The sequence below is a fragment of the Naegleria fowleri genome, assembly GCF_008403515.1.
Source record: "Naegleria fowleri strain ATCC 30894 chromosome Unknown tig72, whole genome shotgun sequence".
NCBI lineage: Eukaryota > Heterolobosea > Eutetramitea > Acrasida > Naegleriidae > Naegleria > Naegleria fowleri.
Genome location: NW_025408004.1, coordinates 378,054 through 391,198, shown reverse-complemented (window position 1 = coordinate 391,198; position 13,145 = coordinate 378,054). Strand labels below are relative to the sequence as shown.

Genomic DNA, 13,145 nt, shown 5'->3' with positions numbered 1-13,145 from the left:
TCTTTTCAATTCTCCGACTGGAAAACAAGATCAAGCGCATCGTTTTTCCCCTGTCGCGCTATCACTCCTTCTTTGAATTTTACTGTGTTGATTCTTTTGCCTGAATGTTTCCATTTCGACTGTTACAAGACAGGGTTTTCCTCAAAAGGATCTCCTCTCACAGCTTCCACTCTAGAGCTCGAGTTTCACATCATTCAAGTCCTTTCGAAATGCATTTCATCAAGTCCGTTCAACAGAACAAGAAGAAGAAGAAAATTGTGTGACATCATCTTTTACACACAAAACGCCTCTCATCTCTCTATTGAAGAGAACAGAAATCACAACCATCCACAACCAAATCTAGATCATCTATTTTACACCAGAATGGCCTCCATTGACTACTACAACATTCTACCCGAAACGAGTTCGGATCGTCATGTGGGTTATCTCTTTGGATGGCTTTGTCTTGTCAACAGCGCCTGTGTCATGATCTTTTTATTGGTCGTTGCTGTTGCCATTTACACATTGAAAGGTTTTCGATTTCACAAGAAAGTTTCAACGACTTCGGGACCTCGTTTGAAATCTCAATTTCTCAAGAAACGAGTATTCAATCGGTGAGTAGTTGGGTGTTTTTTATTGGTTGGTTCACATCATCATCTGGATGACTAACTCTTGAAATATCATCACGTGCATGCCGTGTGTGTCATGTGAACGAAAAACTTTGACATGTCTATTTTCGTCTTATTTGTACAATTTTATGACTATTACTATTTACTACTATGATGATTGTTTAATGATTATGGTCGTGATGATCATCATGAACGGTTCGTCATGTTGCCGAATCCTTTTTGTGTGATGATTGTGCTTTTCGAAATATTTTAATGAAACCTGTGCTGTCAACAATACCATCAACTACTGCATCCTTTCAAATCATCATCACAACAACCACATCACAACATCCTCAATATCATTACCAACACAGATTACGAGATCCTTCTCAATTCATTTTCGAATCCTACGGCTTTAAATTCCCTGTCACCGTCTGTCTCTACATTTATCGAATTTGTGTGGCCATTATTGCCATTGTGAGTTTAGTTTTGAAACGAGTGTTAGAACCACAAGATACCTTTGTGTTTCTTTCATTTCTTACCAACTGTTCAGTCATTATCTTGACCGTCTATTACACCATTCATGCAGTGCTGGGAATGTTTTATTTCATTTTCTTTAACAAGTTTTATCACAAGACAGTGGGAATTCCAAAATTGAAAAAAACACATTCGAGAATGGTGACCGTGATGAGAGGAATTTCGAATGCAATTTGGTTGATGGGAGAACTTTCCATTTCATCGACTGTTTTAATTTGTATTGGTTATTGGATTTTGACTTCATTTGAATCAACTGAACCGATCAGTACACGATATTTGTAAGTGTTGTTTGTGAATATTTCAAACAATTTAAACAAATTGTTTAAATTTAAATAATTTTAAAATTTGATGAAATATAATATATCAATCCATGGAATTCATTTGTTGTAAAATATTTATTTGAAAAAACAATATTAGCAATATTTACTTTCATGCAATCACTGGAATTTTGAGCTTGATTGACTTTTTCTTGTCAAACATGGTTTTTAGATTTTGGCACTTGTTTATTTCCATTCTATTTCCTGCATTTTATATTTTCTGGCTTTTACTGATTGTTGAAATGCGATGGCTCACTGTTTGGCCTTACAGTCCAGTCAATTATTTCATGATGCCATGGTTAGCATCTTCTACCTTTCTATTTTTCACTTATTTGGCCTATGTTGCCATTTTTGCCTTTTTTGTTCTCGTCTCAAAAATCAGAACTAGAATTCTCATTCGATGGATTTTGAAGGATATCGAACATGAGGAAACAGAATTACTGAAACAAGCTCAAGATCAGGAATTAGCGATGACCTATCGATCACCTCCAGTGAATACTGAAATTTCTCCTCGATCATTGAATTCTTCCTCTTCTCGAAGAGGATCAATCTCCTCTCCACTTGTCACACCCACAACAACAGATGTGACATCACCATCCATTTTTGAGCGTCCTAATATATTTTCCAAGCTTACCATTGCAGACTTGACACCTGAAGAATTCGGTGGAAATGTCGAATTTTCTGAAACGAATAGTTCTACACATTCTTCAGAACAAGCATCGACAAGTGCCTCGAATTCACCTTTGACAATTTCTGCCTTCACAGCACCTGTTCGGTTTCAGACCAGTGAAGAACGATTGAATAGTTCGACGACACTTCTCAAATCAGTGCTCACTAAAAATCATACGAATAGCTTTTCTGGAAATTTAATTTAAGAGAAGAATTGGATAACATTCGAAAAAAGTGGAGAAAAAAAGAACATGACATGTTGAAGAATTGAAGAGTGATTATTCAAATGGAGGATGATCCAAAGATTTAAGATTTAGATAGAAATTGGTGATTGTAACATTGACTTCAACATCACTTATTGGAACATTGACTCGAATAGATTTGACCAAATATTTATGGCAAATACGACTGTAGTGTTAGGATTTCATTAATTCGATATTGTGTTATAAATCGTAATATCTTATGGAAATTGAAACACGGATTGTGTGTTGTTGATAGTCATTGATTCAAATTTTATAAATACAAACAGTTTTTCAAAACAAGAACACACATCTTCTCTTACTCATGCAATACTCTCGAGTTTTCATAAATCCACTTAATCCAATCCTCTCGATCCTCAGTATTTTCCAATCGCAGCGACAATAAACGTCCCATCGTCTTGACATGGAACACACAGAGTCCTTTAGATCCAACTTCTTCCTCACGTTCAATTTCACATTCCTCAATACGAAGGAATCCTTTCAATTTACCATTCTCTTTTGCAAAATAAAAGAGATAATTTTGAAGCAAGACAAAGAATCTCTTCTTCCAATTCTTCTTCAAACGACCCTTCTTTTCAATATATCCAGTCAATGTGGGTTTAAATTCAGAAGTCAAACGTTCGCACGTGAGTGGAGAACCAAATCTAAATTCTGCTAATTTTGTCTCTGCATCTACACCACTCAAGGTCATTCCATAATTGAGATCTTTTCTTGTTTGAATGAGTGCTTCTTTGAGAATTTTCACACGTTTCACCAATTCCTCAATTTTTTGACTTGTTTTTTTGCGAATTTCTTCGGCAGTGATTTCTTCAGAGTCGTCGAGAAAATCTTCTCCACCGAGTTTCCTCAAATCTTCCTTTCGAGAATTGTTTGCTTTTTGGAGTTCGTCTTCGAGCTCTTTGATTTGATTCGCTTGTTGTGCGTTCTTGTTTTCTAATCCTTTGATGGTGACTCGTTGTTCGGCGACAGTTTTCTCTAACTCTTCAATTCGACGTTTGTATTGTTCGGACTGATTGAAGAGAATATAGTGTTGCTTTTTTAACTTTCTAACTTCCATCTTGTACTCTTGAACACGTTTTTCCACAATCTTTTCTTCAATTTCCTTAATATTGACATCTGACAATTTCTTCACCAATTCCAAAAAGACTTTCATTTCTGGCTTTTTAATTTCTGGCATGTCGTCTTTCATCATTTCCAAAAAGTTGTCAAGAATATCTCTTCTCAATTGAGTCATCTTTTCTGGATCTTCAGTCAACTCACTTTGTAAACCATTCAAATTTGTGGAATTAAACATGCTTCCCACCAACGTCATGACCAATGTGTTGACACCAGTGGCAATGTCTTCTCCTTCAATGTGAACATGATTTGGATTTAATCCTAAATCATTAATGGTTTGAATGATTCGTTTGGCTCTTTCTTCATGACTTTCAATGGAGAGAATTTCTTGAATGTGTTCTTCTGTGAATTCTTTTGATTGACTTGAGGTCGACGAGGTGTCAGAATCTTCGTCACCCGAATCACTTCCATTTTTGGAAACTTTGGAGGGAGAAAATCGGTTATTGATATCCACAATATTCTTAATAAGATAACAAAATGCTTCACCATCTTTCCAATCTTCAGAAAAGTTAGCAACAACTTTCTTTGTTTTTGTTGCCTTAAGATTGTAATTCACAAAACGTAACAACAATTGTTGAGGAGGAAGTTTCATGAAATCAACCACACTTTCAGATTCTTCTTTGAGAGCAATTAATCGAAGAGAATGCATGACATTGAGACGTTTGGTGACATCCTGTCGAATGAGTTGCCACAACAATGCTAAGAGTGGTTGTTGAGATCCATCTGCAAGCTCACTGGCACCAATGCCAACCAGTTGACATCCGACTGATGGAGCGACTTCGAGAACCAAGTTTTGATTTTCAACTTTTTGGAATTTGGAGATTTCTTCCTGAGGTGAGAGAATGTTTCTCTTGTTGATTTTAGTCCAATCGACGAGACCAGATTGAATCTTGTCTAACAAGTGACTGTTCATATGTGAGAAATCAAACGATTTATCAAAAGTAAAGCGTCAGAGAGCGACATGACGACGAACGATTTCAATCAAAGGACCACGTGACAGGTGTTATTTTCCATAATTGTTCATGATGGATGATCGATCAAACCATATTACTTACCAAAACACCACTCCATCTTGCAATCTCTCAAACAATTCCACATTACTCTCCAATTCTTCAATACCAACCACTTCCATCGGTTTCCAATAATCAATCACTGCCAAATCTCCCAAATGAAGCAAAACATTTCGTTGTCGACGATTCGAACCTCTTGGTGAAATCAATTCTCCAGTGCTGCTATTCACTGTTTCTCCACCTTCTGATGATGATGAATGTTGTGAAAGAGCATTCATGATGACATTCCAAGAACCATTTTCCTGCATTTTCGACTTTTCTTCGATCGCTTTTTGAATGGCATTGTTCATGACTGTGTTCACATAACGGATGAAACAACGTTTTTCTGAACGAGTGATAGTCATGGTAGAGCCATGAGCTGTTTTTGATTTGATGACGCTTTGACGAGGTCTGCCACCGTTGATTAATAAACTGGGGCTGAGAGGAGGTGTTGAAGTTGACATTATGATGAGAAGAACAAGGATTGTAATGATGATGATGATTTTTCAATTCAACAACAATAAATTTAACGATTGTGATGATGATAGTGCAAGTGGAAGGTTGTCACTATAAAAGGAAAGTGTGCAATGAAAACGAATGTATCACTGTGGTGTGAACAGAAATACAAGAGAAGAAACCACAAAGGATGGTCAATAACAAGATAATAGCAACAGATCAAGAACAGAATACGTGTGAATCAATAATATGATGAGATTCGTGTGTGGATCACAGCAGCAACACGAATGATGTCAATTTTTTTGAGTTGGATTTGACACTTGAAGTTGACTCTCCGTACTGGGCAGAATTTTGGTCGTTTGCGGTGTTGCATGTTCTTGTGCAATATCCATCATGTATCTTTCATCTGGTTACAATCACAAGACATTGTTTGATTGGAGAATGGGAAACTGTCTTAACAAAAAGCTCATGAAAGATGTCTCACAATTTTGATGAGATGACAGTCGAGTCTTCAAAACCAGGAAATTGAACTTGGTGATGGAGTAAGCAAAATGGACTTGAATTTTGTGGTGATTCGTGTTTGATTCTCAGTGATTGTCATTTCTTTTGTCTTTGATTCGCTGCAATCGCGATCGAATCATTGTACTCAATTGAGTCATCTTGATTCATCAATTTTTTGTGGTGAACTTGAATCACCAAATTCGAGACTGAACTTTAGACTTGAGGAAAGCACCTTAGGTTGTTGCTCAAAATTGTGTTCAACCCAGGTGTGGAATTTTTTGTTGTTTCGGGTGGATCCTTTAAACACCGAGTCCTTTGAAAATTGTGAAAAAGTCATCATTAGATGATCATAATATACAATAATTGTATTGATTGTAGTTTGGAAGAGTGTAAGTCATTCATTCTACTCTCTTCTCTAAAAACAGGTCTTGTTGCTTAATGCATCGATTTCTCTTTTTTCTTTAATTTTAAAAAAAATGTTGCCTGCACATGACTCTGCAACATGTTCAAATCCGTCAAACAACCACATGACGACTACTACGACTCGGAATGTTCATGATGATCATGAAGAGAATAGAAATAAAACAATCCTACCATTCCCGTTATTGGAGGATGAATCAAAGCCAACATTAAAGGATTGGTTTACAGCAACCTTGTCGGAAAGAACATTCAAATATGAATATAAGAATCGTTCCGAAGAGAGTGGAAAAAGCAATAAATTGGTTCCAATGCCGAGAGGTGATGATCAGTGCTCTTTGAACCATATTTTGAATCAGGTACTCTTTCAAAACGATCATAGAAAATCAAGTCATCAAGAAAAATATTATTTGAATTTATTCTTTGATTTAATTGAACATTCAGGGAAAAAACATAATAATTCAATATTTTGTGAAGGAGTAGTTATTGTTGGAGGAATGAAAAGTTGGGGATCTTCTGAATTTTACAATCAAAAATCTTCGAGGTCGGAATCACAAACTAATTTTCATATTGAGGAAGTATTTTGGCTCTCTCCTAGTGACTCTAAATTAGCACCATGTCCCCTATTCAACCGTCTCAATCTTGAACGAGTCAATGCAAAAATTATTGATGAATATAAGGTAGACACTTCCAAGAGGCATAATAAGGAGGAATATTTTAATGATTTTTTGTTTGCCATCGTGGTTGATAATGACAGAGATTCCGAAACCGTAACATTAAGCCATCAATTTGAAGAACACTTGACAGATTTTGTGACATTTCCTGTTCACACTCTTCTCTCTACTCAACCACCTTGTTACAATTCTCTTCGAGATCGAGAAGAAGTTTTGAAAAAACCTTTCAACAGCATATTGGAAAGAAAGAGTTGGTTTATTGACCCACTAGAATCTCATATATTATTGGAACGATTTTTTAGGGAACCCCTTATTTCTTCATCGATAGAGAATCATTCACAAAATACTATTCAAGAAAATCGTGCGAATGAACTGATTCAACAGATGCAATCGTCGTGGCTGGATGAAACTATCAAGAACAACACTGAAAATTATCAATCCCTTAGAAAAAAGCAAGACTCTCGATACAGCGTTCGTTGTGTTTTAAAAGGAGTTGACTATGCCAAACAAAAGAATTTCGAAAAAGCTCTCGATTGTTACCATGATGCCTTACATTACGATGAAAAGAATGTGGATGCCATTGTAGGAATTGGTAGTGCTCTCTACAATCAAAAACAATATCATAGGGCTCTTGATGAGTTTATCAACGCCCTCCATATCGATCCTAATCATGAAATTGCTCGACAATATCTCGAAAAAACAAGGGTAAAATTAGAGAGTCTTGTGAAGGAACGCGAACAACAGAATCGAAAGAGAAAATTCCATGAAGAATACTCGTATCAAGAACAACAAAGAATGCAACATTTGAGTAGAATGAATGAGCACTATTATACGTCTTCCTCTTCAACTGTGACACAACATCCTGATCGTACGAGTTTCGCTCATAATTATTCCATCGATAATAGGACCGCAACTTCTCACTCCATCCATCCTCAACAACAACAGCACCAACAATCCTCAACTGTTCATGCAAGAGGTGCGCCCCGTGCTTTGGAATCAACTCTCAAGAAAATTCTCAACTCACCAGAAAAGAAAACCAAACGATAATCACAATACAAAGACATCCACTTGATTCTGGGAGAATAGATTTTTGCGAACAACTCGCTCGCAACGAACAACGAACTGCAGCAGGGTGGCCCTGTATTTTTGGGTGTGTCAAAACGAGCTGCCCCTGATTGTTCCCTGATTTCGAACCAGGTCAAAATGACACTCACAATTTCTCACAATCAATGCGGAAGGGCAACCAAAAAAAAATGCCTTTAAATGATGTCACTCCGATTTCACGACTTGTTCGTGATGAAATATTTGGTGGAGATGATGATGATGAAATCAGTGAATCGGAAGCAACTTGTTCATCGGATCGAGAGTACTCTTGGAACAGCGAAACCATTTTAGAAATATTACGTAAAGACTTTCCTCATATTATGCAACCCAATACCCATTTGATTTCTCAATTAAACTTGCCTGTGGAAAAAGTTTTGGAGTGGAATTGCGTGGTATCTTGTGATGAATTAACTGGAGGCGTCGAGAATGATAGTGTCAAAGTTGCCATTTCTTTTTCGGCGAACCACAACGATAAGGTCATTGAACTTCCAACACAATATTATGTTTTTAGAATTTATAACGATCAAGAAAAAACAAAGGAATATATCAAATTCGAGCTTTGTACTTTGTTCTTTTTAGGACAAAACAGTTTTCCAGTACCCTTTGTCATACTACCTACTGCAGAGCTTGTGGCATTCGTTCAAAGCAATTATTCAAAATTTCCAGATATGGAAAAAGCAGTCCTGGAGTATGTCGATGGTAGACTGTGTGCTCTATTTTCATATGTCCACGGATTTCATGTTGACAAGGGAAAAAAGACTGTGAATCAAGTAACGCAGATATCCATGTTTCTAGGCTCATTGCACAAACTTACACAATTTAATGGCTATTCCATGCTTGACATGAAGGCCACTATTCAAGACATGGTTCAAATGAGATCTGGAGTAACCAAACTCACCTTTTCTTACATCACAGAGGCTATGCAAAGTGTGATGGAAGAGATTCAGACTTTGAAGTCGCAAGTGATAACCCTCACCCAAGAAAATTTTCCAAACAAGGGCTATTCTCAAGAGAAAATCGATCATGCCAATCGGTACAACAACAAGGTTCTTTCTCTCTTGGACAATCTAAAGAATATTTTGGAGAGCAATGTTAAAGACTTAAATATTATCGAATTGACAGAAAAAGAATTGTTACTTCCTCATTCAATTGTTCATGCCGATATTCACGAGAATAATGTTTTATTTACCAAGTCTCAAGATAATCAAGACGTGATCAGTGGAGTGGTGGATTGGGATGACAGTCAATATGGGCCTCAAATTCTTGATTTCATTAAGGGCTTTATTTTTTGGTGCATTTCAAAAGTTGTCACACCTGATGTAGATTATAATGAATTTGATTTATTTGATGACGATCTCATTCGCATCTATAAGTCTACTTACGAGCACTATAGAGGATTTCCAATCTCTGAGGAAGAAAAAAATCTCATGATTCCATACTCTCATTTGATCATTTGTGCTCAAGTGGACTTTTTTATTCATGCCCTTAATGCAGAGGAACTGTTTGTATTACCTAATCATAACTTGCATGAATGGGAAGATAAAAATTTTGAACCATTTTGTGCATTGACATGGTTTAATAGAATTTGTCGAGAATTGGTAAAGAAGATTGAATTAATCCTCAAATGAGATGACCACTGCCAGGAGCAAGTACGTGAAATGAATTTAATTTGGTAATATTTTAATTACTTTCCTTTTGTTCATTTCGAAACAGTGAGATAGATGAAATTACACACTTTGGAAAACATTGAAGACAACCAACTCCTTAGCAAGAGGTCTCTGTTCTGGATCTCTTGCAAGCATTTTCATAACCAAGTTCACAATTTCTTGATGTACCTGCGCTTCATTTAGCTTGTTTTCAATTTCTGCATAGGCTCTTTCTCCAATATCGAGCAAGCGCTGTGTAATTGAAACTTGTTCACAATCCATTTCTCCAGTAATAACAGCATACAGCATGACACCCAAGGAGAAAATATCTGTAGCAAAAGTACATGTTTTTCCAAGATATATTTCAGGAGAGACATAATAGAAGGTTCCTGCGTAGGTATGAGCTGCATTAGCTTGTTTGGAAACTCCAAAGTCACCAATGACCACCTGAATAGAATTATTGAGCTCATCAAATTCATCTACCATGATGTTCTTTGGTTTGATATCTCTGTGGATAACTCCTTGAACGTCATGTAAATATTGTAAACCTTCTCCAATTTGATTGATGAGTGAAACGAGCAATGCATCAGAAGGAGGACGAGCATGCATGATATTTTTGACCACATGTTCCAGATCTCCATATCTGTAATACTTCATGGCCAGGCAAATTGAATTTCGGTCTAAACCTGCTAAATATTCAATGGATTTTACAAGTCGAGGATGTTGAAATGCAAGACATTTGGAAAATTCACTACAAATGGAGGCATAATTTTCATCTGTAGCTTGTACAACTTTGACTGTAAGGAGCCACATGTAAATGATCGTGAATGAATGAATGTTTGAAACAACTATGATACCTACCTGCAATTTGTTCCAAAGTTTGAATATTTTCACACAAGTAGCAACTTCCAAAGCCTCCTTTTCCAAGTAATTTTACAACTCGATAAGTATGATCTTTGGAAGTGAACTTGTCATACCCATGGTTACTGGCCATTACGGTTAACGAATTGCTTGTTGATTGACTGTTATAGCTTTCACTTGGCACATATAGCGAGTAAGATTCAATGGTTGTTGAAGGAGTGTACGATCCTGAATGCAAAGGAAGATACGACGAGGTCGTCGTGGAAGGTGAAGAAGGTGTTATTCCAGAGGTGGTGGAATTGACAGTTACAACCACATGATTAGCATCAATGGAGTATTCGTTATGTTCTCTGAAATTTGTGTTAATGGTTGGCTCAGCAGATTGCAGAATCTTTGGTTCTTTTTCTGTGAATTTAGTTTTCGAGCGATCATACTTGCGATGCCTTCTTTTTCGCTTATTTCTGCAAATAATGCATACAGAAGTTCCACAAACACAGGTCACCACACAGCAAATTGCTACTACAGCCACCACCACTCCAATACTGACAGCAAGCGACGACGAAGAAGAGCTCGAAGAAGAAGAAACATTTTCACAATTCAAACCTGAATAACCTGAATAACAGGTGCAACTATTCCAAGCTGTACAACGTCCTCGCCGATTACAAACAGTTGCATTATCTGGGGCTATACCTGAGCATTGATAATTGTAGGCACATGTTTGACCATACCATCCCGAACGACAGGAACATGAATCTGTAACATTGCAAATTCCATTAGAGGAACACACAAAACCACTATTGGATGAAAATCCAAAACATGTGACATTATTCACGCACGATTGTAAATCTGCCGATAGCACATAACCTGAATCGCAATATGGAACTAATTGACGAATGATTTGATTATTGGTCTCAGATATGTAAATTCCACTATTTTTTGAAAAGGTAATACTTGTGGGTAAATTAAGAAAACCATTCATACTGTCAGACATGTCACCGTTGTAACCAACATTTGATCCACAGATGCCAGCAATGGTTTGCATCAAACCATCAGTCGTAATTTTTCTAATGCAATGATTTCCAGAGTCTGCAACAAGAATTTCATTATTATCTAGCTCAAAAACACCTTCAGGACTGTTTAAATTGGTACTCGTTGCCAACAATCCATTGCCGTTATATGAAGTGGAACCGGTGCCTATTGTTCACAAGAACATGACATTGTAGAGATTTCAATCAATAGAAACACAAAGCGAGAATTTAGAAATCATTAAGAAACATTAATTTTTGGTCATGAAAAAGATGGACATACCTGCAATAGTGACAATCATTCCATCAATTGTGATTTTGCGTATTCTATGATTAAGACGATCTGCAAATAAGACTTCTCCGCTCGAGGTGACAAAAATTCCATGCGGAGCATTGACTTGTGCAGATGTTGCTGGCATGTAATCTCCATCGTATCCATTGGTTCCATTTCCAACGAGTGTCATCACATAGACATTATTACTATTTGATGCATTTGCACCGTTGACAATTTTTCTTATTCTTCCATTTTCGGAATAATAGATGTCATCGCCTTGCACAAATACTCCAACAGGAAATGTCATTTGGGTGTTCAAAGGAGCCGTCAACTCCCCATTATAACCTTGTTGTTCCACAATGATTATTTTTTAAATACAGGCAAATGAATGAACTACATATGGTAAAGGTCAAAAACACTATAACCAACCTTGCACTCCAGTTCCAGCCAAAGTACGAATCATTCCAGCAGCAGTCACCACTCGAATACGATGATTATTCGTATCGGCCAAATACAACAATCCATCATTCCAAGCCAAACCTAACGCACGATTAATTTTAGCGTTTGTGGCCATCACATTCTCTCCTGAAAATCCAGCATTACCATCTCCAACAATAGTAGAAATGATTCCATTACTGACTTTTCGAACTCGAAAATTACTACTATCTACAATATAGAGATCTTCATGAGAGGATGTGTCAACAGCCACGCCATGAGGTAAAGCAAGTTTTGAAGTGGTGGCCAAAATGTTATCGCTATTGTAACCTTGAGATTGAGCCACTCCGGCCACTGTTTTTAAACGATACTTGACCGATGAAGCATTGATGACAGTGATTAAGGATGATGAAGAAAGAAGAATTTGGCAGCACAATGAACAGAAGAGAAGAAATTGAAGAAGGAGCAACGTCACGTGTGTGGGCAACAGCAGTTGAGAAGAGACAATAAATGGTTGTGTTGAGTGAGGATGAGAGGAGCGAAGAGACATTTTTATAAAATCAGATTTGAATTGGTCATTCGTATCCTATCCTATTAATAATTTAATTTACCACTCACTCTCATCAAGAGCTGTAAAAATGAATGATGACGGATGGGTTTAGAGAGATGCTGTGGTGTGACGATGGCGATGGCCTTAAACGACTTGGCGCCAAAAATTTCAAAAATTGACCAATGCAAGAGATCATTGAAGATGATGGTTCTTGCAGTTCATGAACTCGCCACTGTTCGATTTCACTCTAATTTTCTCTTATTGAGATGTATGTTTTCAATTCTGTCGCGACCTTTTCATATGTATTGGTGCGACTCGTTGGCGCACAATTTTTCAATCAGATAATAACCTGTTGTAATACCTAATATTCCACACGTGGTACATTCAAATTGTGTTGAATCAACATTATTCCACCAAGGAAGGACCAACTCTCCACCATTTAAATAACCCTAATGTAGTAACCACATTAATTTTACCCAAAAACAGACGGATTCAATCAATATGAAACAGCCGACAGGCACCACGAGAATCCACCTCTACAAGAGAATCTTTAATCTTGTGAGAATATTGGCGAATATTCCGAGCGATATTTATAGGATTCTCCGCATGTCAATTCTTGTTACAACCAAAAAAAATACGATCAGATAACGCAACAAAAAGAATCATC

The 13,145-nt window shown here is 37.0% G+C and overlaps 5 protein-coding genes across 5 annotated transcripts; 3 read left to right on the top strand and 2 right to left on the bottom strand.

The window, feature by feature from the left end:
• Window positions 1–363: 363 nt before the first annotated feature.
• On the top strand, window positions 364–2,316 carry FDP41_009768 (uncharacterized protein; the record flags this gene model as incomplete). Its single annotated transcript, XM_044713761.1, has 3 exons — window positions 364–593; window positions 962–1,402; window positions 1,542–2,316. The coding sequence occupies 3 exons, from the start codon at window positions 364–366 to the stop codon at window positions 2,314–2,316; spliced, it is 1,446 nt and encodes a 481-aa protein (XP_044556787.1).
• Window positions 2,317–2,668: 352 nt separating this feature from the next.
• On the bottom strand, window positions 2,669–4,999 carry FDP41_009767 (uncharacterized protein; the record flags this gene model as incomplete). Its single annotated transcript, XM_044713760.1, has 2 exons — window positions 2,669–4,391; window positions 4,542–4,999. 2 exons carry the CDS (start codon window positions 4,997–4,999, stop codon window positions 2,669–2,671), a joined length of 2,181 nt encoding a protein of 726 aa, XP_044556786.1.
• A 969-nt stretch (window positions 5,000–5,968) lies between these two features.
• On the top strand, window positions 5,969–7,630 carry FDP41_009766 (uncharacterized protein; the record flags this gene model as incomplete). The annotated part of the gene is made up of 1 exon (XM_044713759.1): window positions 5,969–7,630. The coding sequence occupies one exon, from the start codon at window positions 5,969–5,971 to the stop codon at window positions 7,628–7,630; it is 1,662 nt and encodes a 553-aa protein (XP_044556785.1).
• Window positions 7,631–7,836: 206 nt separating this feature from the next.
• FDP41_009765 (uncharacterized protein) lies at window positions 7,837–9,315 on the top strand (the record flags this gene model as incomplete). The annotated part of the gene is made up of 1 exon (XM_044713758.1): window positions 7,837–9,315. One exon carries the CDS (start codon window positions 7,837–7,839, stop codon window positions 9,313–9,315), a length of 1,479 nt encoding a protein of 492 aa, XP_044556784.1.
• Window positions 9,316–9,414: 99 nt separating this feature from the next.
• On the bottom strand, window positions 9,415–12,478 carry FDP41_009764 (uncharacterized protein; the record flags this gene model as incomplete). Its single annotated transcript, XM_044713757.1, has 4 exons — window positions 9,415–10,130; window positions 10,195–11,388; window positions 11,503–11,838; window positions 11,923–12,478. 4 exons carry the CDS (start codon window positions 12,476–12,478, stop codon window positions 9,415–9,417), a joined length of 2,802 nt encoding a protein of 933 aa, XP_044556783.1.
• Between the last annotated feature and the right edge of the window lie 667 nt (window positions 12,479–13,145).